Below are 27714 nucleotides of genomic sequence, written 5' to 3'. Positions count from 1 at the left end.
GGATATGTTTGCTGACTGATAGACAGGAATTATAATACATAATATTTAATTGTCCATTTCAAAAATTTCTCCCACTGTGGAGACCAGTCAGACAAATTTAGAAAACTTACTTTAATTATTGCCATTTGACACGGATGTTTAACTTTATAAACAACATAGTGATATGAGTCTAATTGTTCTTCTTAATAATAGCACCTATCAGACATTACCCATTTTCATATTCAAATTTGCCCTTTATCTGCTTTGATCTTCACAATGAATTTAAAAGACTGCCTTGTACCTACACCCCATTTTTTTAAGTCTTCCATGGCCTTTGGCCAAAAACACATAAATCCCTGTGGGTTCTACAGCTGCAGGATTTCTGGTACTTGGCAACTTAGAGCGACACTTTTTTAGGACCATTAAAGAGTGTAGATACATAAAGAAATTATTTTAAATTAGACTTTTATTCACTCTCTACAAAGCTTCCAATAGTCTGGACAACAAAATTCCTTTTTTTTTTTAAATTTCTTTTTCAAATGAAACATACTAAACCTAAAACATATTGAGAAGAAGCTACAGGGGGGAAAAAAAAGGACACACCGGTATGATTAGGAAACTTGGGATAATTATTATGAATACCAGGTCTCACCATGCTACTGAAACAAGAATGTTAGTGGTTAATAGAAGGCAGTACACACTCTTTACTGTAAAACTTTACAGTTAGAGTCAACCCTGCCCAAAGCTACCATGATATCAATCAGAGGTAAAAAAAAAAAAAAAAAAGCCTAAAACTCAAGGTAACAGTGAGTCATAGGCCACTGCAGAGATTCTCCTCCAGCCAGTTTATGGTAAGGTCTGGGACTTTCTATATTTATACATTTCTTTATGCCAATCTCTTTCTCGTCTAGGTTAAGACCCTTGGTTATGGAGAATGCCGGTGCCCAATTCTGAAGGTCTGAGCTCAAATCCTGACTCTGTCCAAAACAATCAGCTAAGATCCTGGTCCTCCTCTCCTCTTCTGTAAAATAAAGGACTCTCCTCTCAGCTCTAAACTTCTAGGATGATCTCATTTAAGATCTTACAGTAAAATATTTTGTTTTTCAGTCCCAATCCTATAATGAAAATACTTACATTATCTTTAATTTGAAGAGAGACTTAATGGTATCTGACAGTTGTGCACTTAATTGACGTACTTTGTGCTTGTTAAGCTAAACCAGAGACAACAGAGCAATCCCTCATTTATATGACTGAATAGGAACGTGAACTTTGTAGCTGCATGTAGCAAGCAGATCAAATGTTACCCTGGATGTAAAGTTTAAGAGAAGAACAAAGAGGATCCACTGAAAAAAGCTTAAGAAGGGGTGATTTCTGAGCCAGGTTCCACTTGTATTTTGCTGTTCAGTGAACCAACTGATGCTCAATTAGTGCTTCTGTTAAATGAGCTTAGGATTTACCTCATTTGCATGGGAAAGAATTTATACTATTGCTCAATGAAGCTGCAACTAGGTCAGAGTTGAGAAATAGATGGAAATATGTGGCTGATTGCACCTACAGAGTCTCAATTAATTCTTGGCTACAACATTTAATGAAACAAGCAGTAACTCATTTGCATGTAGAAATCTACAGATTCTCTGTTGGAGTTTGGCTAGAAAATTGATGAGATGAGAGGACAACTTCTGAAAAACTCTTATTTTTGACATGCCTGCTTAGCTATAATCATCTCTTATTGAACTTATATTGAGGGGAAAATACTCCCTACTTTGGGTACATAAAAATGTGAAAATGAAAGCTTCTGGTTTCCTGCCTCTGACTTGGGACCCAAAATACTATAAGACCCATAAAAATACTTCTTACTTGTATGCTTTAAGAATGATACCATAAAGGATCTTCCACGTGTTTTAGAAGACACTAATATCTTACCCGATGCTTTGGTTCTTAACAGTTCTGATGCTTTACTTGGTTCTCCAATCCCAATGCTGTTCCCAGCAACGACGCGAAATTCATATTCCACCCAAGGACTCAAACCAACCACTGTTGCATTGTATGTCTTGCCACTGAGAATTTCTGGAACTAAAAAAGAGGAGGGTACTTAAGGCATCAAAACTGGCACTACTTAACATCAATCAATCAATCAATCAATATCGAACATCTGTTTTAGATAAAACACCTGAAAACATTGGTGTCACTTACCAGTTGAAACAGCCTGCCAACCCACAGAAAATGGTGTCCGAGCCTGAACAGTAAATATTTGAATGGGACTATTATTATCTGAGCCTGGTCTCCAGCTTAGTTGAGAAGTAGTACTGGAAATGTGTTCCACTCTTACATCCTCGGGGGGACCTGGTGGACCTTGAAAAATATGTTTGATGATAACTATATTGAAATTATAAATTCATTGATTTGAGATGGGGCAGTTTATTCTTATTGGTATACTTAAAAAATAAAATATTGAACATAATGTACTTTTAGCAAATTATTTGAGATAAAACTTTATTAATTCAGTTTACATGAGGAGACACTAATTTAAAAATCTTCCTTTGAAGATTAGAAAATTCAGTCAGTTAAGCGACCAACTCTTGATTTCAGCTCAGGTCATGATTTCAGGGTTGTGAGACTGAGTCTTGCATTGGGCTCTGCGCTAGGCATGGAGCCTGCTTAAGATTCTCTCCCTCCCCACTAACTCTTAAAAAAAAAAAAGAGAGAAAGAAAATTCCAATCATGGAATGGTTGATTATCATCCATCAGGGAGCTATCCTCAAAAACTGAAAACAACTTTAATATGTTCCTTTCTCAAAAGGTAACTAAAGTAAATGCAGTTTATATGAGACCTATAGGAATATATGACTTTGACCCTATTCTGATGAGTATGGTTTATTATAAATAGAAGGCATGCCTAATTTTTAGGGACTGACACTGCACAATGAGTCTGACCTTTCCTTATAAATACACAAAATCTACTCAATTCACTATCCATATCCATACTACATATGCCCTGGAGTCTTAAAGTTTAGAAAATAAAAAAAAAAAATCTATATTTTTATCTCACTTCTTTATCATGATGTGGTTGGTTATTCAAAGATTTACCACTTATTTATTAACATTTCTGGCTTGAATAAATAATGGCTCATTTATTTTCACTGTTATGCTCACCTCTAACAATGATATCAGCTACAGCAGATAAACTTTCTAGAGTTGTTTTTACCGTGCATAGGTATTTTCCTGAATGATTTAACTGAATATTCCTTATCATCAAATCCCCAACAGATTCCTGCAGATAGAAGATGAAAGGGGGATAAAAACACAATAATTCCCAGCAGGTCCCATTTTTTTTTTTTTTACAGCTGGATAAATATTAAATATGAGACAACTCTGAAATTAGGAGATATACTAGTATCATTGTATGATCCCTCATATATGATTCCTTTCCCTATCCCCTCTATTATAATTGCATCTAGAACACAAGCATTTGTATGAAATACAGTAAACAAAATAAAACAAAAACAGATGCAGCTTCAGAAACAGACAGTGGTTATCCATTCAAATAAATATGGGGAGAATATTTAAGAAAGATGTTGATTCATGTGAAAAACTTGATTTATCTTAGTAAGTACTTGAAAATTTCATCAACTTACTCCTCCAATCCTTTCAAAATGAGCCACTCCCTTTTTTAAGTCTATGACATCTCCATTGAAAGACCATATAAATACAACATCAATGGATGGGTCATGGGACACCTGGCATGGTAGGACTATACTCTCTCCAACTGTAACGTCCATTTTGGAAGGTGGAATGGTAATAACAGTCCTCTCTGTTGAGAAAAAATGTTATTATTAGAAAAAACTTTTGAAATATGACATATGGCAGCAAAATACATATTTTACATGCCTTTGCAATTGCTTGAAATGGTATAAATATAACTTGTAGTTCTCCTATATTCCATATGAATAATTCTATTCCCCCTTTTTCAAATATGTCTGCATTAATCAGTATAGCTTATTACTTGTAATAAAAGGACAGTTTTACTCATATTTTATATAAAAATAAATAACTGATAGAAAACTGTGGACTTCAAAAGATAGTATTCCATACATGAAAAATGTACCACACAGTTTTTATTTTTTTTTTTTTTTATTCTGAAGTTCTAGGTGCAACATTACAATCCACACACTGGTTGCAGCTCTAGTCTGTGTTAATTTTGTATACTATGAGAAAAATAATTCCATTAATATCTTAAATACAATATTTTATATAGAGATTTATAATCACAAGTATATATTTACTGGTGTGAATATAATATCTATCCCATATCTGACATAGCTCTGATAATAATTTTCTATTTTATATAAAGACACAATGTGAAGGGAAAGATGTATGTTGTTCCTCTCTTACCCAGATTTTCCAAGGCTAGAATTCTACATATATCATAAAACACTTCCCATTAGAAATATTAGTCATAGTGTCAACCACTGTTCCATAAATCCTAGCATTTCACTGACCAGAGTTTCAAAGGTCATTTCCAAAAGTGTTCTAGTCGGACTCGAGAGTCCTATATTTCTCTGATTAAAAGAGACTCATAGCTATAGATCCTATCTGACACTCTCTCTCTCTCTCTTCCTCTCTCTCTCTCTCTCTATAAATATATATATGTATTTTCTCATAACAAAATGAATAGTTTTCTATTTTAGAAGGTTTATAATTGACTGAAAGGGGAAAATCAGTAAACACAAAGAAGCCCTGGGCATATGTTTGGATTCAGATAGGCACTATTTTACTAAAATAAAATACATTTTAAGGAATTTACATTTAAGAATTAGAAGTTTAGGCAAATTATACTGAAAAAATATTGTACATAAAGACGTTTCAAAACTGTGAAATGAGATCCTGGAGAATCTCTTTCTCTAAAGATCATTTGTGAGATAAAGTTGAACCCTGTAGAAATTAATAATCTTGAGTTTTAAGGTACATATTGATAAAAAGAGGCATGGAAAAATAAAAGCACATTTTATATTTCTGCATATAATGCAGAAAATTGAACTCAACCAACATCAGGTATATCTTTATGCTTGGGTAATTTATTCATTTTTTACATTTGCATAATTTAAAAATGCTCTTTACTATATGAGATATATACACTTTCTAATTATTTTTCGAGAAAAGTTCGAAGAATGATTTTTATGGACTACAACCATTCCTAATTCCAAGCCTTCTTCACTTCTCTCCCCTAGAGTAAGGGTTTCAAGAACACTTTTTAGAACTAGAAAAATATTTTTCTTCTTGTAGTTTTTGGGAAAAAGAATGTATTGCGAATGTCTTATTTACATTTATGGGAGGATGAGTTGACTAATTGGATGTGTTAGTGCGAAACCACTCTGATTTAAAGTTTTAGATCATGCAATTAAAGTAATTTTCAAACATTAAAAATGACAGCAACTCCTTCCATTTATGGCGCCACAAAGTAGCAAAGTTAGACAAATCATTCCCTGCATACATAGCTCATTGGTAGTATAATAATAATGACTAAGAATTCATGAATAAGAAATATTTATTATAATTTCTAATGTTTAGATGTCATCACTAGTTAATTCATTTATAAACTAGTATTTTACTGAGCACCTACCAAATTCCAGCCATCTGTCAGGAGGAAAACAACAACAACAACAACATCAAATATAAATCATACAGTGCCTGCCTTCACAGAGATTTAAGTCTAAAGAGAGAAGCTGACACTAATCAAATCATATTAATGGATATGTAGTTACAGCTGTGATAAATGTCATATATTAGAGGTAAATGACCCCATTAAAATGGGGGACCCTGCGGGGTCAGTTTATTGAAAAAGAGTTGTTTTGGCTGAGGATAAAAGGCAAATAGGAGTTAGCTAGGCAAAGATGGCAGATGGGGGAATGGTATCTATGTCCGTGACAGGTAGGCACATTTACAAAGGGTCTGTGTGAAGAAGAAACATGGACGGTAGATGGAGAGCAGTTGTTTTGCTGGAAATCCTATTATTAGAGTATAACACAAGAGTGAAGATGGGAAACAGGAAGCTGGGTGATAGTCACAGTAAAAGACATAACTGAGATATCTTTAGGCTCAGCTACATAATCTGTGGGTCGCAATGTGAAATGAAAATGTGGGGTACTTTGGTCAAAAAATAAAGAAGTTCTCTTAAAGATATTAAACATAAAGCAACTTGCTTTAGAAATGTGGCATAACTTATAAAATGTAAAAGAGTAATGGTGATACATGAGTCACAGCATAAACTTGCAAATTGCAAAAAATGTATTTTTGGTGTCAGTTTTATATAATACATGAAATAATGCTTTATTAAAGTTCTATCTTGCTTGCTCTAAGATTTTTCTCACATTTCTGTAAATTTACTTACTGGAATTTGTTTTAAGCAACTTCATTTTCAATTGATGTAACTGGCATCAGTTGGAATGTAAAATCACAAATATTTTTCAATAATTTTTGATTTTGCAAAGGATCTTTCTCTGCTGATATAACTGTTACTGAACGGTAAAGAGTAGTTTATAGGATGTGACAACACTAGAATACAGTTCTGATAAGTTATGTTGAAATACAAATTTTAGAACATCTAGCGCTGGTAATTCCACAGAACAATTTTTTTTCTAGAAGATTTAACTCTTCATACAAATCCAGTTCGTGTAAGTCTGAATTAAATTTTAAAAGTACATTTAAACAATGGAACTACAATGTTCTTCTGACATACTCTGTAACTTCTGAGGCCTTACAAGAAACTGAAAGTGCCTTAATGACTTGCGTATAATCCAAAATGCCTATTTATGCATTCTATCGCCTTATCTTCAATTACAAGGAAACACTCATTAATAATTGGTCCACCTGGAGCTTCTTCTAAAAATGGTGTTCTTTTGCACTGAGTGGAAAAAAATCTTTAAATTTAATTTCTGTTTCTAAGCTTCTGGATATTCGCAATGCAATGCTGGACAAATTTTAAAAACCGTGTACGCTAAACTCTTTGAAGAATGTGAATAACTTTGTGTGGTGCCTCATTGCGATGCTCCCGCGCAGGCTTTTATTTTATGTCTTTACTGACAAAGTTTACTGCCTGAACCCTGGCAGTTCCCGTCTTGGCGCTCAGGTTGAAGAGTTACTATTTCTGCACACGTCACAGAGATCACAAGCACAGACGCTGGGGACAGTTGGGCAAGTGGCCCCTTCACATTAGATCCCAGCACTGGTCACTTTCTGAGTCCCTTGTTCTCCTGAGACACTTGCAGCAAGCCATGGAAGCTTCTGGGCTGCTGTGACCTTCAGCACCACCAGTCTGGGCCCACCCAGGTCCTGAGGCCCACCTTCTCAGGGCCTCAGCACTCCTGCCACGAGGTACGTGGTCCTGGCACATGGTACACACTCCTGCGCATGGATGCAGTCTTTTTGGTGAAGGGGCCCGAGCCCGTTTGCACGTGGGTTGCTGCGGCTGCACCATAAGCAGGTGCAAGTGCTACCCCCCCAGCATACCCCTCTGCTCAAAAGCATGCTCCGCGGTCCCATCAGACTGCACCACAAAGCACAACTTCAGAGACAAGAGGACTAAGAACTTCAAGACAGTGCCATCAAGGTGATCTGCCAAAATGGGGCATTTCTCAGCACAGGGTCCTGTGTCACTGAGCCACGCACCAATGAAGCCAGTCCTGGATGACATGTTAAGGAACCTATTCTTTTTGCTGACAGAAAATGGGAAGCCTTGAAAGTAGGAGGCAGAGGCAATGGTATAAAGACATAGCACTATCTGTAGGGTGAAAAAATAGATTATACACAGAAAGATAGCTTCAAGGACAGTCGATTTTTTATCCAAAAGAAGGGGAGACATGATTATCTGAGCTTAGTTCCCCGTGAGTACTCTTGTGTAGGTAAGGGGGTGCTTGGGCAAGGAATCTTCTAACTACTGTATCCTCTCACCACACCTCGCAGACCTGTCCTAATCCTGTGTGGGCAGCTCCGCAAGACCCACGAGGCTGCTGATTGCTTCCCTCAAGCGTTCTCTTCTACAACCACGCATAGCTCCGGGCTCAGATCTCGAAGTGGATACCCCACAGAGACAAAAATCACACTGGCGGAGAATGGGAGAGTGGTTCTTGTGCAGCAGAAATATACAGAATCTTCGATGCTATTTTAGGAAAAGAACAAGGACTGTGCCTTAGTTCATTAACGAGTCCTCCGGTGCAAACGCTTAAACTCTTAAGAAACGGTAATAGCAGAGATTTTTTTTTTCTTCTTCAAACCATTCAAATCAGTCTCAGGGAGCAGAGGGATGTATATACACGTATCTACTCTACTCCTTTCCTGGACGTCCATATATACCGGTAGAGTAGGTGTAATAACATGAAGCTCGTGATTAATACGGAAGCATTTCTTGGTTTTTATGGGTAAGTGACATCATTAGGGCCTGAAGTATAACAAATTAGAAAGGAAAGAAGTCAACTCTGCTAAATACTATCATCTATGAAACTTTGAAACTTTTTAAACTCTTTCTCTTATAGTTGTTACTTTTCATTCAGTATCATTTCATTCTTCTCGCAAATTCCTTAGGTATTGGTGACTATATATATATATATATATATATATATATATATGTCTATATATAGGTATATAGACTAGAAATTCTAGTCTAGTAATTTAAACGTTTTAGCATGCATAACAGCTTCTCAGAGAACATGTTAAAAATGCGAATTCCTTGACTCCTACCAGAAATACTAATTCTGGAGGTCTGTGAAGGAAATGGAGAATATGGATATTTAGCAGGCCATTTTAAAAGCTGATTTTGATATGCTTAATCCAGGGACTACACTTTGAGAAATACTGCCTCAGGTTTTGAAATTTGAATCTGAAATTTCTATTAAAAAAAATCAAGTTATGTAAATATATAGTCAGAAACTCCCTAATGCTTTAGATCCAGCAAAACGTCCTATCGAGTAAAATGTCATTGATCGGTAACGCTTCAAAAATAAATACACAAAAATGGACTTCGGAGGTTATTTAACTGTAATTAATTCCATATACTGTAACTGCTTTCAGAGTTTCACAGTACATTTTAGCATATTAAAAGCTCAGGAAAATTCTGGATTAAAGAAACTTCTTAAAGTGTATTTAATCTAGGTTTCCTACGCTTACTAGATATGAAAGAGTTTTAATCCAGGTAACACCCCTTATTACACCTTGGGAGATAAGAGGCGCGCCTGGGTGGCTAAGTCAAAGAAGAGTCCAACTCTTGATTTCTTCAGCTCAGGCCATGATCTTAGGGTCGTGATATCAAGTCCCAAGTTGGGCTCTGCACTCAGTGGGGAGTCCGCTCGAGATTCTCTCTTTCTCCCTCTGCTCTTCACCCCACTCACACACATGCATGATTGTGCACACGTTCTCTCTCTCTCTCTCTCAAATAAATAAATAAATAAATATATGCACACATATATATGTGTGTGTGTATATATATATTTTTTTTTCAAAAGGAAATATATTTTGGGATATAAGAGATCCTGAAAAACGATGTTTGAAATTATGACTGTCATGGTGGAAGAGGATTAACACACATTCGTATACACATACATATGTGCTTATCTGTGTGTGTTTATTTAGCACACATACACATATAGAAACACAAGCTCATGAGACAGTCATGTTAACAGGAACTCTAATTCTGGAATAATTATTAATTTTGTAATATAAGAAAGCTACTTTTATTGTTATGTTAAAAAGAGTTCCTTTTCTGTTAAAGATACTTTATGAAATATTTACACATAAAATTATGGTGTCTGTGATCTGCCTCTAGATATCTGGGATGGATGCTGAGGAAGTAGTAGGTGAGGGTATGGATCAAACAAAGTTGAGTATGAGCTGATAACAACAACCCTGACTGATGGGTACATGGGAATTCCTTATACTATTTTTTCTACTTTCCTGTTATTCTCAATAATAATAAATGAAAAAACAGAAAATGATGAGATTAGTAAATATATAGAAAATAAGGAGGCACCTTTCCCATTCAGTTTCTAAAGTGATGAGGATATATTACTTTTTGAAGATTATTCTATATATGAATGACATTCATGAGGAGTTCATAAAACTACAGAATTTTAATGTTTCCATTTTCAATCTATTTTAATGATATACAAATCATATAAAAATAGTTTGACCTAACAATTCTATTCCTGGGGTGGTCCAGTGGTTAAGCATCTGCCTTTGGCTCAGGTCATGGTCCCAGAGTCCTGTGATCGACCCCCATTTCTTGTACCCTGCTCAGTGGTGAGCCTGCTTCTCCCTCTGCCCCAGTCCTGCTTGTGCTCTCTCTCACACTCTCTCTCTAACAAATAAATAAAATCTTTAAACAAAATCTTTTTTGAAAATCCTATTCTTAAGTAGTAGAAGGAAAGGTTTAATAAGATATATAATGCTTTTGATGAATAGCCTTACTCAAATTTACATGGTCATAATAGCCAAAGATGCTTCCAGAACACATCTTTAGTTATGAGTACCTCAGGACACATGAGAACTGATATTAAAACTTTTGTCAGAATTGTTCAGCATGATTTCTTTAAACACAAATGAGACTTGATCCTTGTATCAATGGCCAAACACATTATTACATATTTTGATCCCTAACTACAGTTTTAGAAACTAGAGGATAGCAATGCAATATGTAACTGGCCTTTCCTGACCATCCAGAGCATATTCTTTTTGGCCCCTTTTTATTTATTGGTTTCTTTTGTACCTTTAACTCAGTTGAAACCTTCACCTGTGAGTAATAATCTTTCAGTGTCACTGTTCACAATAATAACTTCTCAGGTATTTCTGAAGTTACCAACTTCTTTCAAACAAGACAAAACAGAAAAAAAAAATCACCAAACCTTTCTTATTCAGTACAAACATGAGGTTCTGCCTTCATTTGTCTATGACATTATAGAAAACGTTGCTAAGATACCAATATAAAGAAAACTAGTGTATAAATAGCACTTCAAACAGGTGACAAAATTCTCTGATATTTTCTCTCACTAGTTAATTTTTGAAGACTACAAATAAATACTTTAAATTTGGTCCTCTTCCTAATTCCTCAGTATCTCAATTTAATGTACGTATTAACATACTAGTCCTTTCCATGGTTGTTAATTTCTTCTTCCATTTACATGCTTCAATCTGAGATCATAGTTTTTCTAGCTATAGGAATGTCATCATGATCATCAGCATTTCTTTAAGCGTGGACTTGATAGTGATGGAATCTCAGAGATTTTGTCTGTGTGAAAACATCTCTACTTTGTATTCATTCAGGAGGACATTTTTGCTGGAAAGAGAATTCTTATCACTTGTCTTGTCTTTTGGCCCATTAAAAAAAGCCATTCCACAGTCTTTTGGATTATCTTATTTCTGTTGCTATCACAACTGCCAGTCTTATTGCTGTTCTTTTGGAGATAATGTATCTTTTTTATCAAGACAGTTTTTCTTTTCTTTTCTTCTTTTGGTTTCACTACTATGTGCTTATTTAAACTTTCCTTTATGTTTATCCTCATTAGGAGTCATAGAATTCCCTGAGTAGGAGGGCTGCTGTCATTTTCAGTTGTTTTTGTTTGTTTGTTTAATCTTTGGCAAATATTTCTTCAAATACGGCTCATCCCTCATTTTCTTTCTCTCCTCTCCACTCCTTCTGAAACTACGATTTCACCTATGTTGGAATTATTCATATCTAATATACTCCTTAAGCTCCTTAAGAAGTTCTTTTTTTTTTTTTGTCTTCTCCGTTGCATTTGCTCTCCATGTTACAGACTGGATATTTTCTATTCACACATCCTCCATTTTACTAATTCTTTTCTCTGTCATATCTAATCTGGTATTAAAAATCAATCTATACTGTTCTTAATTTAGCTTTTATATTTTTCAGTTATAGATTTCCAGTTGATTCTTTTTAATTGCAGTAGGGTTGACACACAATAGTATACTTGTTTCAGGTGCACAACATAGTGATTCCACAATTCTATGCATTCCTCAATGCTCACCACAATAAATGAGTCACCAACTGTCACTGCACAATGTTATTACAATACTACTGACTATATCCTCTATTCTGTACTTTTTGTTTTCATGACTTACTGATTTTATAACTGGAAGTTTGTACCTCTTAATTCTCTTCACCTATTTTGTCCATTTCTCTGTTTGCCTCCTCTCTCTGGGTTTGTTCTCTGTATTTATGAGTCGGTTTCTGTTTGTTCCTTTGTTTTGTTTTTTAGATTCCACACATAAGTGAAATCATATGGTATTTATTTTTCTCTAACAGATTTTTAATACATGCCATTTTCCTCCTGAAATTCGGCATCTTGTCATTTTTAGCATGTTAATCACAATTATTTAAAAACCCCTGTCTAGTAACTTTCATATTCCTATCAGCTGTGACTTATTGCTAATGTCAGATGTTCTGGGTTTTGATAATTTGGTCCTAGTTCCAGCTTTTCCTGATTAAAATTTTACTGAATACCAGCATTATGCATTGAAATTTGTTTTATTCTTATTGCTATTGCTTCATATATATATATAGCTATAACTATATATATATATAGTTATATGTAGTTTTATTGTTATATTTTTTTCCAAGAAGATTTCCTTTTTAAATCAGGCAACTAAAAAGAGCAGAGTCCAGTTGGGAATGGATACGAATGGAATCTGAATACCAGTCATTTTAACCAGTGGTCAATTTTGTTCTGTTTTCATTACCAGGATAAAGTGCTCTAGGTGTCTCCACTCAAGCTCAAATTGTGTAGTAGGCTTCATTTTATCTGGCTAATTCTGAGTCCCAATTTTTGTCTTCCTTGCACTATGAGGCTACCAAAATTTCTGCTTGAGGCATTTTCTGCTTTCTATTTTTTCTTTTTCTTTTTTATTCCTAATTTGTAGTGCTTGGGAAGTGGCAAGTTTTTGGAGAAAAACACTGGGGAGTTCTGCTTTTCTTTTCTCCAGAATATTGTCCTTCACGTTGCAAACCCCTTGGTTACTGTCATAATTCCTTTGAACTGCTATTTTTATTTATTTTTAAAAGGTTTTAAGAATATTTTTGGCTGATAATAGTCTGATAAAGCTGCTTCAACTAGTCAGGACAAAAGTTTCTCCAAATATTATTAATGTTTAATAACAGATTGTGTGTAGGGTTGAAAATATTTAGGCCATTTATCATTAGGATTTTAGATAATTCCTTGAACAGTACAATAACTGATAACAGTTGGAGAAAGAATTGAGTATTACTTTCAACAGAAGTAGAAATCCTTAACATAAAAATAACTAATTGTTTATTCGATCTTTTATTCAAAACCACTCAATTAGTTTCAAATCCTTACCTTCTTCCAGGTGTACACTAGTATGAATACTAAGCAAATGAAACAACACTGAACTGAGGAGCTATTAGAGGACTTCCATCATGAAGAGGCAAAAAAAAAAAAAAAATCTCAATTACTATTTACCAGGAATATTCTAGTTTCTAGAAGGGAGGCATGATGGAATCAAGATAAATCATAAGGTTGTATGAGTGGGTTTCTCAACCTCAACATTATCAACGTTTTGAGCCCGGTAATTTTTCGTTGCCTTTCTGTATGGGTGGATTCAGAATAAGGTGAGGAGACTGCCCTGTGCATTCCAAGATACTTAGTGGCATCCTTGGCCTCTTCCCACTAGATGTCAGTAGATCCTTCAGTTGTGACAACAAACATTATCTCCACACATTGCCAAAGGTCCCCTTGGAGGTAAAATCAACTTGGTGAAGCACCTCAGTGCTGCAGAAACATACCGGGAAAGAGATGGTGGTGGATTAACTAAAATTTTGTAAGTGCAGCGGTGAGAAGTAGTTAGATTATGTACATTTATTGATGCTGAGGGCCATCTGTTGGACAGTTGGAAATGGGGTTTGAAAGAAAGCAAGGAGTAAAAATGACTGAAAGGATTTGGCCTGGCTAATGTCACTACAGACTGTTATTTAATATAAAGTGAGGGGAACCTGGGGGGCTCAGTTGGTTAAGCAGCTGCCTTCGGCTCAGGTCATGATCCCGGAGTCCCGGGATCGAGTCCCACATCAGGCTCCCAGATCCATGGGGAAGTCTGTTTCACCCTCTGACCTTCTCCCCTCTCATGTTCTCTCTTACTCGTTCTCTCTGAAATAAATGAATAAGATCTTAAAAAAATATATAGAGGGAAAGACTGCAGTAGGAACAAGTCTTGGGAGTAAGAATTAGGATGCCAATATTAGCATACAGTAAACTGGTAAGTGAAGATGATAAATTGGTGAGGGGATCTGGGGAATGAGGCAGGTATTTGAATGGAGTATATCATTTTGGAATTAGCTTGTGGATGGTATTTAACATGACGAAACTGAATAAGACACCGAATGAGAGGAAGTAGCTATGGCAGAGAACAAATTCAAGGAAAAATCCCTGGCACACTCCAAATTTAGGAAATGGGTAAGATTAAAAGGAAACAGCAAAGTAAATAGAAAGGGAGTGATGTAAGATGTGGAAGGAAAAGGAAAACCTGACACATGTAGTGTGCAGGCAGCCAAGTGGGGAATGTGTTTCAAGAAGGATGTGATCAATACTCTGACAGGTTAAGTAAATGAAGATGGGGAACCGACTGCTGGATTTCACAACATGGAGGTTACTAGTCACCTTGTTAAGAGCAGTGTTGATGGAACGGGAGGGGAAAAGCCTGGTCACGTTGATTCAAAAAGAAGTCGGCCAGAAGGGGTGGAAAAAGCAAGCTCACATAGAAAACTTTTGAAGAGTTTTGATATAAAGGAGAATAGTCAACTATGGCAGTAGCTAGAAGGGAAGCAGGGTCAGAAAAGGTCGTTTTTTAAAATGATGAGAATAATAATATGAAAGTATTCTGGTGAGTATGGTGTGTTACACAAAATAAGAGAGAAGAAAGAGAGAGAGAGGTAGACTGAAACTGAGAGGCAGAGGGAGGAAATTGTCCCTAACATGAGATGGAATCATATCTAGAACACAAGTGGAAGACTTGAGTTCATGACCCATTATCTACCAAACTGTGATTTGTTGATTTCTTGATAAATTTTGTCCAAGTAAGAAATAACTAAAGTTTGGCTTTTTGTAAGTGTTAGTAGAGAAGAATAGTATCAGTATAAAATATAAGATTTATAATATCCTGATGAAGATAATTGATTAATCACAGTCTTTTTTTTTTTTTTTTTTAGTTTTTTACAAACATCTAAAAAGTGAAGCCAAAAGAAATTTTTCCGAAGTCCTAAATCCACCAAAACAGAGATCAAAAGGGGAGACAAAATTTGAGAAACTGGAATGAAATGAAATGATTTCTAACTGATCTACCATAAAGCTCAATCCTATGCTGGCTGTGAAGAAGGCAGAGAAGAAAATTCATTGAACATGTCAACTCCCCTTACAGACTTTATGAATAGGAAGCATTTTGGTCTCTGTAGTGTTTTTTCATTTCAGTAGAAGATTAGCAAATTATTCTGAGAGAATATGAAATGGAGAGTCTCTGAACTGCTCCATAGGAAGCATAGTTGAAGACGGGGGAATCTTAACTAAAATTAACAAACATGTATATAGTAAGGGCTGAGATCCATGTCTTTTAATGTCATTTAGTTCTGAGGGTGCTGGCTGCTGGGCCTTTGCTCTCTGGGCAGGAAAGTGGGCTGAGAAGTGGGAGGTGCTTTTCCTAGGGATCTGATAAACCTAAGAGAAAATCCTAACCATAGTGTGTTTACGTTTTCCAAGGATATATACTGGCCAGATCATCTTAGTGTGAAGTCCAGTATTAAATACTCCCCTCATACATACACTTGATCAGAGCTTTCTGTAAGATTTTTAGTGCCCCACTCTTAAATATGAGCAGATAACTAAGATTCACAAAGTATCCTGGTATACCTCTTAATAAAGTGTAGGGATTAAAACAAAGAAAGAGAAGCAAGCAGTTGGGAATCACAGAGGTCATGCAGGAAAAATAAGCTAGATAAAAGAAAAACTATGAGCAATATTTTTTGGGGGGGTAAGAGAATGCAAGGTATTATATAAAGAACAGTCAGCAAATAAAAGGACACCTAGATATTTTTTAAAAAATAGCAAAGTAAAAAATTCCCAAAGGTAGAAACAAAAAGATATACAATGGATTCTAGGAGAGAGAAACAAAAATATATACAGTTTATACACACATGTACAAAAACTGTATCTACTACCTAAATATAGAAATATATAAAATATAATAAACTATACACACAGATAGATACATACATATATACATATACATACACACAAACTAAAGTTTAGGAAATCTAGTTTGTTTGTTTTTTAAAATATTTTATTTATTTATTTGACAGGCAGTGATCACACGTAGGCAGAGAGGCAGGCGGGGGGGGGGGGTGCGGGGAAGCAGGCTCCCTGCAGAGCAGAAAGCCCAATGTGGGGCTCCATCCCAGGACCCTGGGATCATGACCCAGGCCGAAGGCAGAGGCTTTAACCCACTGAGCCACCTAGGTACTCCAGGAAATCTAGTTTTTTCAACAGTTTAGGAAATACAACGTTTTCAGTAATAGGGATTATAGAGAAAGCAATGGAATAAATTATTAAATTACCCAGGAAGACATTCCAGAATAAAGTATGAGTTTTCAGGATGACAAAGTATACCAACTGCCCTGTATAAAGGCTGAAAATAGATTTACACCACAGCACATCATCAGGCAATTGTGGAACGCTGGGAAAAAACAACCAAGAGAGACAAGCAGAGAGACAGAAACAAGGTCCTAAACAACAGATCAGAAATCAAGATGGTTTCAGCTTTCAGAGCACAGTAACATCTCCATATTGCTAAGAATAATGATTTCTAATCTAGAATTCTGTTTCCAACTAAGCTATCAATCAAATGTAAGCATAGAATAAATACATTTTCAAACATGAAAAATCTCCAAAACATTGCATTCCTCTTGAATTCTTTCTCAAAAATCTATTGGAAGATGAAATTCTACCTTTTCAAGAAAGGCATGATGCTTAGACAGCTGGGCTCCCATACAGAAGAACAGGCTGATAGTGAAGGGGGACAACAGAGACAAAATTGAGGAACCAATTATCGTCAAGTCCACAGAAAATTAAGCAAACAAAACAAGAAAATTGCTAACTCTAGGGAAAGCAAATAGAGGAAAATCAAAGCTAGTCTCTGAAATAAACTCTTAACAGAGATAGCAAAAAAACCCAAAAAACAAAAAACAAAACAAGGAAATCAGTGTGATGGATTCCTCCTCCAGCAAGCCAGAAATGGAGGGGTTTTTAATCTTTATGTTTTTTCTCTTCGCACATATACTTGCGTAAGGCTAAGATGTTTTCTATTCTCTTAGTCAAGTGCAATCTTTATCTGCTCAGACATGTGTTTTACAGATTAAAATCTGCATGCAGCACTTGGTATATTCCAATACAGGCAAAGTATAGTTTTTCATAATTTCAATTATGCATAAAGTAACCATGGCCAATATATCTGGCTTACCTGCAGGTACCATTACCCATTTATCTTTCACCTCAGTATTGAAATGATGTGGAACAAATATGAAAAGACTACCAAAACCCCAGAGTAAAAGAAATAAACAAAGAACAGTCTAGAGAAAGTAATTGTCTAAACTGGAGTTGTCTAAATGAGAAAATATGTCTAAGTATCATGCAAGGTAACACTGAGAAATTCCCTAGCAAGTAATAATGTAAAATGTAAACACAGATCTTCTATATTAACAAGTAATCAAAACAGGGTCTGACATCTATTTAGAAAGAGCATGCACCATAGAATCTGCTTAATGAATTAGATATGCCAACTACTCAGTTTCAAAGCTGTTAATACATAATAGGCAGTGACTATTTATGGCATCATATTTATATCTCTTATAAACAGATAATGTTCACTCTGTCCTCCAACTGTAACTCTGTGCTGGGCCCTACGAAAACAACAGGCTGGAGAATTCTGTAGTTTTCTAGGAAATGGAATGAGGAAATTTTATTTTGCCTGGCTACAGGATCTAGCAAAAAGATGATGTTTTCTTGTGAACATTTATGTTGGAGGTGAGGGAAGACAAAATGGAAAAAAAAAGGCAAGAAGATGAGAAGCAGAGTAAATTGTATTCGTCTGATTCCTCTTCTCTGTTTCCCCACCGCCCTCTTCCACGCCCATCCCTCACTTGGGCTTGAAAGAATTTGCTAGCTGCTTCCTTGAGTATTCAGGATCCATAAGCTGAAAACAGAACTTGCACCTGAGGGTCTTGTACATCCTAATGATACACATTATCCCTAAAAAATGGCACTAGAACATAAGTGACCTCCGTGCCACTATAGAAATAGAAGGTTCAAGCAAGGGAGGAGTCTAATAGTTTCTTTTAGCGTTAGAATGGAGTCAAGGACATATTATTAAACTTCCAATTCCTAACCAAATACTCCGGGCACACATGCAGGCTGGAGAAAGAAACTGAAGACAAAAACACAGACAGTTCAAGACATGTTTTTACTGCAGGGACTAAACCTGCTGTTGGTTAAGGTTTTGTTTCATTAATCTTTAATGCAAAGAGAAAGTAGATACTAGTGGTATAAGCCAACTGAAAGAAGCCAGATAACAAAACATATATACTGTATGATGGCACTTGTATGAAATCAGTAACAGAAACAGAACAGTAACAGACAGTTAACAGTAAAAGTAACAGAAGCAGTAACAGAAAAGGATCCTAATAGTGGTTGCTTCTGTAAGTCAGGTGGGAGCAGGAACTGAGGGATGACAAAGGGCCACAAGGGAAAGTTCTACAGGGTGATGTTAATGTTCTATATTTGGTAGAGTTTAGGATACACAGGTATCCTACACAGTTATGCACTTGCCAAAATTCAGCAAACATTCACTTAAGATTTGTGTATTTCATACCTGTAAAGTTCACCTCAAATGGAAAAGAGTATAAGCAGATACTGAATTCTAATAAATGAAAAGCTGAACTATTTAGGAAATGTACTAGTTTTTGCAAGATACTCTGTTTTTATTTCCACTGGACTTCAAATAATGTCATGTGAAACTGAAAGCGTCTCAGGCAGTTATTACTACATAAATTCAACTGGAAGATTAAAAAAAAAAAAAGAAGGAAAAAAAGTTCTGTCACTTACTAATACAAGAGCCATGGTCAAGTCGTTTTAGCAATCTATGCCTCAGTTTCCCTTTGTGTAAAAGAGATAATGATTATTTGCTTTACAGTGGTGTGAGGGATCACTGAGATGATGGACATAAAGCACCTACCACAGTGCCTGGAACAAATATTTACTTATTTGTTAATGGTGGTTAATAATAATAGTAATACAGAATACAACACTAGTAATAATAAAAACAAAAACAAAAACAAAAAACAAACCAAAGAAAAACCTCTTCAAGGTCTTATGCTACTCAATAATAGAGCTAGTTAATTTAATTCCAAAGTCTGTGCTCTCCAGAACTTTGAGGAGTGGTGTATCCTCATCTGTCTGTCTTCCTCCACTTAGCTTGAAAGACTAGCAATATGGTCCCTATTTTTATTAAGAATAAACAAAACTAAACAAAACTTTGACCAGTTTAGGTTTAATTGTTCAGTGAAAAATGTCTGGAACAATAAAAAACAAAAGGTGAAAACCTAAAATTCATTAATATCTGTCCTTTACACTATATATTATAAAATACATATTCAGGAAAAACAACTGTTTAACATACCTGAAAAGTTTATGGGAGTGGTGTGTGCTACATTTTTAAAAAGACTATGGACTAAATTGTTACAAAGACCAAAATAACACTGATATTGTTTTTGCTTAAATAAATGTTTTGGGGGTTTTCTTTGTTGTTGTTTATCTTCTTTCCTTCCTCCCTCCTGCCTTTCTTTCTTTGTCTCCCTCTCTCTCCCCTTCTTCTTTCCTTCCTTCCTTCTTTCCTTCCTTTTTTACTTGAAGGGACTATGGAATTCAAGTGTCAAGAGTTCACTCAGCATTATTTTCAATATTAGTGGGGGAAAGAAAATTCCTGGCCAGTGTATAATTTCACTATGTATTTTTTCACCTGAAAAGCACTTCCACTCATAATTTTTAAATCAAAACTTCCTTTCTATAAAAATGCTTTAAACCATTCTTTGTGGAAAACTGGGGTGCGTGATTAAGCATTCTGAGGAAAATATTAGCAGTACTTGGAGACTACTCTGCAGTGGTGTTTTCAGCCACTAAAATATGACTGATGTATTCCAACGTGCCTTGTCATTTCTGTGAAATTGTGCTTTTGGTTTACTCAATAAAGCTGAGCTTCTCAATAAAGCTGGGCTCAACACCTCAAATCCTTTAAACTGCCTTTTGAAGCCACAAAGCCTCCAATTATCTACCTATCTTGGTATTTCTCTTAGTAAATAGAGAACCATAATGGTGCACACCATCACTCTGTTGGAGAAAACGGATAGGCCACTCTCCATGCTGGTATAATAAAGACTTCTATCACAAAGAATAAACAACTAAATGAGCGGCAATAAACTTAATTTGCACATTAGATATGCTTTTCCAAGTTCCGACATTTCAGTTGAAAATAATGCTGAAGCAATGAGGCCTATAATTGAACATCCAAAACTTCTCCAGTGGGGAAACAAAAACAAATGTTGCCTGCAAACAAGATCATTTTTATAGCCTGCTGTTACTCTGCTTTTTAATAATTTTTCAAATGCCAGATCAAATCATTTCCCCTTTTACGTGATTTTCATGTACCTCTTAAGTGTATGTACACACTGTAATTTTATGCAAGTCCTCCAAAATGAAAACACCTAAACTCTCTTTTTGAATCCTTGTTTGTGCCTATGGAACATGTCCTCAGATTACTCTGGGCATTGTCTGAGGCTCCGGCAAGGCTGGCGCTAATTGCACTCCCAAACTCCCTGTTTGAATGGAAAATGGCTTTATCCTACTGCATGAGTGAAATAGAAATCTCTAACATACAGTGCAGATAACTTCAGAATCCTCTTAACGCAGATAAGCCATATCAGCTAAAAACTAAGCTGGAAAATATCTTACTCTTGTAACTATTATCTTTTTACATGTTATCTAACAACAACATTTCTTGCATGACTGGGGCTGATAAGTCAATTCAAAGAGAGATGATTGTTTCATCAGCTTTACTGAAATTTCTCATTTGCTCTTTACCACCTTATTACCAGTAAGGTCACTATATGCTGATTTTCGTGTGAGAAACAAAATTATATTTGACTCTGTAATGACAATCAGATGAACACCATAGACTAGAAAATACGAACACACACACACACACACACACACACACACACACACACACACACACTAAATCATCTTAAACAACCAGATGACTATACTCTTAATAACCAGGAAAATGGTTGAATCAGTGCATATTATTATAATTCTTTTTCAGATTAAAGCTTCAAATGTGTAGGTTGTAAAATAATAATTCTTCATCAGGAATAGTTTAAACATTCTTACTTGAAAGAGAATTAGCGATAGGAGTCCAGTTAAGAGGATATGCTAATGACAGACTTATCTTGGGCCTGTATTTACACAGCAATTCCACAGTTGAATAAAAAATCATAGAGTACATATCAATAAAAAATAAAAAATTCTAAAGATGCTTTTATTTGTAATGTCCACATTTTTTGTTTACGTGGTTATTTTTAAATGTATGTTTTTATGTTACTCTATATGTATTTATTTTTAACATGGTTCTTGTTAATGGCAAAGAAGCATAGAGATCCCCCTTAAAATGGAACGTGGGTATTTCATGAAGATTAAAAATAACAAACACAATTTCCTTCTCATTATTAGATATAAATGAGTGAAAATTACTTGATATTCATGCATACTGATATATGCCCTGTTTGCATATGTAAATGATTCTCTTCTTTGTGCTGAAAATATTGGAACAGTGAGTTCTCTTCATGAAGTCTGTAGGATTTTCATGTACTTCACAATTGATCCTCCTTGCAGAGTAAGGAGTTCTCTATGTATTATAAATACATAACTACAAACCCTAAAATATGGAAAGTGAAAATATTTTAGAAGTTTATTATTTTCCTTTGATGCTCTTTATTGCAAAGTATCCTAAGCTTAATCCCGGAGAAATAGAAAACCTTCATATTTTAGAGCAAGGAAGTCAGAACAGAGATTATCTAAGAACTAAAGAGTGTAGGATAAAATCATCTCACTCAATCAATAATTATTTATTGAACACATACAGTTCCCAGGACTGTTCTAGGATTTGTGATATTTCTGCCTTCTTTATGCTTCCTTCTAGAAGAAGGGAAAGAAGGAGAAAAAAACCATAGACATGACAAATAAGTGAAGTATATAGTATGTCAGAAAACGAAAAATCCTACCAAGGAAGGAAGAGTGGTAAAGATTAAGGCGACCAGGAATGCAGATTAGAATAATTTTGTTCCAATAGCCCCAGCAAAGAACACTAGAAATAAATAAAACTGCATGGAGTTTTTGTGTTTTGCTTTGTTTCATTTTGTTTTAAACCAAGCAATCTTATTTATTTTGTCCCTTGTATAGAGAGTTGATTATGTGTTTTATGGACTATCCCAAATTACAGATGAACTTGTTTCTATCCAAAAAACTGGGAACCTATCTAGAAAAAAAACATGGCTGTGTTAGAAAGCTGAAATATCCAACTGCCACCTTGAGAAATAAGCACAGTCCAGCTTCTCCAGTTACATATTTATGTGAGTCCTCCTTTTTTCTTTTCACCCATTTTTTGCTAGAGGACATCATCATGATGCCAAATGTTTGAAACATTTGAGGAAGAGAAAGTAGTCATTGCAGTCCAATATATACAGTAGCTTTTATCACTGGAATGTAGGTGATGAAAGGAAGCCCATTACTGTATTTTAGCAGTTAAACCAATGGTCCACCAAAAGGATCACCAGTATTCTGCAGAAACTTCCATTGAGAAACTACATTTCCAGCATCAGAACCTTTGATCCTTTATATTTGTTTTAATTCTCTTTAGATTTCTCCATTCTTGGAAAAATTAACCGTGATGCTGTCCTCCACCATGTTTTAACCTTCTTCATATTTTAAAATGAATGGCTACCACCTGCACCTTCTTAATTTGAAATGAGGGAATAAATCTTTATTTTTTTTCTCTTAATGTTGTTTTTCAGTATATGGGTAGTACCAAACATTTGCTGGAGAGATATCCTATCATTAGATATAGCTAGAGCACATTCCTTGAAATGTTAAGTCCATCTCTGTCTTAAAAATCTGATGACAGTACAATCTTAAGGAAGTAAAGTTTTTCCAAATGTGTCACACTGATAAGATTTTGACACAAGTTACATCAATCACATTTCCCCTGAGTGTTTCAGACAATTGTCAGCAGGCATAACGTAGTATGTTTAAGACAATGTTGGCAAAAATATCTTCCAGGGATAAAGGTGGATATTTTTTTTTCCTTGAGATATTTTAAAGAGTAGTTGAAGTGTAGTAGCTAACTACTTTTTATTTAATATATTTATTTTTAATAGAAATGATGATAAAGCACTGATTGCTGAATTTAATTATTTGGGCTTAATTAGCTGTTCAAACTACTTTATCAAGACAGTCATTTTAATCATCCAGGAGGCAATGAAATGATAAAAGTGACATGTCTTCCAGTAAACATACTAGTTTTATGAGCTGAGATTCAACAAAGTAAAGTAGCAAAGATGGGGAATAGATACTTGAATACTAATTATGTCCCTTGGTGATAGATGGAGGTACATTTGTACTGATAGTAGCTTAAAAGTATGAAGAATAGAGTATGCAGTTCTATCATTATAAATTATGTGAGCTTATAGGTTTACCATGATGGCTATAATAATGACTTACACAGACACAGATATTTTAATTTTTTTCTCTTTGAAAGAAACTACTCATTAAAGTGTATGCAAGAGGGTCTGCATCTCATGAGCTATGCACCTAGAGTTATATAAATAAATGAACTGGTTATGAATTTGGCAACCTTATATCCATGGTAAAAATTTCATACAAAATGAGAGTTTCTGAAGGAAACTTAACCAAGAAAAATATTATCATCCGATTTTATCAAAATGTCCATAGCTTCCTACATTAAGGCATTTGTGAAAATTCAAATGTTTTAGGTGCCGGTTTTAATTCTGTCTAATTACCCACTGACAGCATTTCAACTGCTGAAGTATTCACATCTGCTGTGGTATCCCACTGGCAGAGCAAACATACTATTAATGAATATGGGAACACAATTCTTAAATAAATTGTGAAATCAAATATTTCACATATACAACATGATACAAGTTTCACACAATGACAGAGGTTGTGATAGGTACACATATCTCCAATGTTCATCAAGCACAAATGAAGGTAATAAAATACCTTTTACGACTAGGCTGCCAGTATTCTTTGCAACGCCAAACTGATTTGTAGCTACGCAAGTATATGATCCGGCATCCGACCTAGTAACGTTATATATCTTGAGGCTGCCATCCTCTGAGAGAAACACTCTAAAAAGAAAATACATAATTAACAGAAGTAGGCTCTTAAAATAAGACTTAACCATCTATATTCATTTTAAAACATTACTAAGACCATAACCATACTCATTTCCTTTTATCCTATCCTTGACTGTGAGCTATCTCTGAATCCCCATAGTAGAATAAATGATGTTTGCTCTTATTCTGACACAGTATTGATAATTATCATACTACCACTTGAATTATCATTGTTGATTTTGAAGCCCATTAAAAATAAAATGGATGCTTGATGCTACAATGCCCATTTGCTTGATTAATAACAAATGTAACTATCCACTATGCATTTTGAAAAGTCAACTCTGGTGAAAATTGAACTTGGCATTAGAGAAATGCAAGCTAATTTTCATGATGATTAGTCGTAGCTTTAGGAACCTGCCCTTATTTAACACTTTCAGCCATCAAACAACAGGGTTCTCAATGACAATATCTGCCAGAGCTAGGGAATTGAAGGAACCATCTATATAGTTTTATAGCCAAAGGGCCCAGGCTTATCCTTTTACCCATAAAAAGGGTAAAAGCATAAAAAGAATGAATCCTTCATTAATCAGACTGAATTAAACTGTCCTAAAATACATGCAATCACTTAGCACATAATGAAAGGATAGGTGTTTAAGAAATTCTAATCTTTCATAAAATGATTCTTAACTTTTCTCTAGAACTCAGAAGTAATCAAAAGCAAATATCACACCACGGCTATAATCAGGGAAAGCCCAAGATTGGTTTCTTGACAAAATCACTATTCAGTGTTTTAATAAGGAGACAAAAAAAAAAAAAAAGGAAAAATTAAAGCATGTGTCCAATTTTATGTCTTATAAATATAATTAGCAACTTTCTAAAAACACGACTCTTAAAACACTAGTAGGTAGTCAGGGTTGTACAAAAATAAGTGATGAAAACTAATTTGTCACAACAATAATTTTAAAAGAAAGAAAGATATAACAATTACCATGTATGTCATATCCATTAACAATACTAAACAGTATTTGTTTCATTGCAAATAATATCATTGTGCCTATTATGTGTATCACACAAAATGTAGCTAATGTAATTACCTAGTTTGAAACCAAGAGAATATCAGCCAACTACAATTTGTATGAAGGTAGCTTCGGATACTGAGTTTACTATTAGTGATGTGTTCCACATTCTGTCAAGTGTGAAGCTGGGGCCATATCTGAGTTTAGAATGTTCCATGACTTATAATGAGATTTTTGTTGGAACCATTATCTTGGAGTATTTCCCCAAAACAGACATTTGATCTCTCGTTTATTTTCTGAAATGTCTAGATTTCTTGGTTGCAATTTACATGAACATTGAATCATACTGTTAATGACACAGTAGTAGTAAAGCTATTCTAATATGCAACAAACTGCTGGCCAAATATAATTCTGTATCTGATTTAATTAGAAGAGATCAATGTGAGAAGCATCTCAGTGTATCATCTCTAGAATTTAGAATATCATCTCTAGAATTTAGGAAAAATCAGGAATTTTCAGGAACACAAAAATGTTAAATTTTGGCCAGTAAGACAATTTAAGTGATATAAATTATATATCTGCTGATATCTAAAGGCCACCAGACAAACATCCCAGCTAGAAATGCCAGTGTTTATATGTCATATAATTTTTCACTTAGCTTTCAGAAAAGAACAATTCATATAAAAAGTGGTTTAATATTACTACCCTTCTCAGGCTCATGGTATATGTTCGACAATGTTAATGTTTGTTAAACTGAATTGAAATTGTCATCATTGAAATTGATTATTTCTGTTGAAATCATCAGCCAACCGGTATTTCTCATGTGCCTAGCACTGTTTAAAATACTGAGAATGCAGACCAAGAAAAATTACAATCCGTCCAAGAGTAAATAGCTAATAAGTATTAGAGAATGAATTGAAAGTTACATATCTCTATATTATCTCTATATTATCTCTAGCACTCATCCTCTTTCCAGAACCATCTATAGTTACTTGCTGTAGACTAATTATCCATGTTTATTTTGATGTTCAAGAAGTTCCTGTTGAGTCATCATTAGATGCCCTTAGAAGAGTCATCAGTGTTTGCTTCTCAAAATGTGGTCTCATCCCAGACCTACAGAATCAAACTTTGCATTTTAACAAATATCCAGTGATCAGGATGAACAATAAGATTTGAGAAGCACTGATCAATTAATTATAAGTTCAACTTTGGTCTGTAAAGATCATTTTTATTTCTAAGCAAGAATGTATACTGTTTTCATAAGATCAATATGCAAAAATAGATAAAAGATTAAAAAGGTTAGATTCAAATATTTTATGAAAATAACCAAAATAGTAATCAAATTGATTCATCACTTATTAAAAACATGATTTAAAAAAAAATTCTCCACAGCAACCTAGGATACAGAAAACCAGAGATTTAACTATAACTAAAAATTTTATAACATGGTAAATAGTATATTTCAACTTATCATCGAATTTTTTAAATTAGTAAGAAACGGTAAAATATAGTAAGAAAACTTACTCTATGATAACATAGATGGAATCAAACCACATAATCATAGCCCTAATTTTATGCAGAATAATTATACAAAAAATAGTTTGAAAAAGTGAGAATTTCAAGTTCTGCCACATATTAAAATATGGTTTCGCAGAAATGATTAAAAAAAAAAAAGAAATGATTAAAATAAAAGAAGGAAAGAAAGAAAGAAAGAAAGAAAGAAAGAGAAAGAAAGAAAGAAAGGACAACCAACTGAAATCAAACTGTACTAAACAGTTGACATTTTCAGGGAAGGATGAAAGCACCTATAAAAATGAGCTGAAACATTTTAATTCATGGTTTTGTTAATATTCACAGAGAAATATAAGGACTGGCTTTTTTTTATTCTTCTTTTGGAATATTCTAAAAGGTAGTTTAAAATGGTATCTGGAGGAATAGAAAGGACATACTAATGAAATATATTAAAATATTCTATCTTGATTTCATGTAAGCTTCTTTGGTGTTTAAAACAAAACACAGCCACAAGCACTGATAAGCTTGACTATCAAAAAATTTGAGAAAACATTTTGGTAATAAAAATAAAGATTTTTGTGAATGATTAGTAAAGAGAATATAGCTATAGAGACAGAAGCATAAGGCAATCAAGTGATTACATAAAATATATATTTATATGAATACTAGGACCTAATGCAG

General features: G+C 34.6%; 1 protein-coding gene across 1 annotated transcript in view; it reads right to left on the bottom strand.

The window, feature by feature from the left end:
* The window catches only part of LOC116579765 (contactin-6-like), a 298551-nt gene that overhangs the window by 21729 nt on the left and 249108 nt on the right, over positions 1-27714 (bottom strand). Inside the window, 5 exon segments of the mRNA XM_032325481.1 lie at positions 1903-2052; positions 2173-2331; positions 3133-3250; positions 3615-3790; positions 24390-24517. Of these exon segments, the coding sequence (XP_032181372.1) occupies positions 1903-2052; positions 2173-2331; positions 3133-3250; positions 3615-3790; positions 24390-24517 (731 nt within the window).

This window comes from Mustela erminea, chromosome 1 (genome assembly GCF_009829155.1).
Source record: "Mustela erminea isolate mMusErm1 chromosome 1, mMusErm1.Pri, whole genome shotgun sequence".
Classification (NCBI taxonomy): domain Eukaryota; kingdom Metazoa; phylum Chordata; class Mammalia; order Carnivora; family Mustelidae; genus Mustela; species Mustela erminea.
The sequence above is the reverse complement of the archived record's forward strand: the minus strand, read 5'-3'. Positions and strand labels throughout refer to the sequence as shown.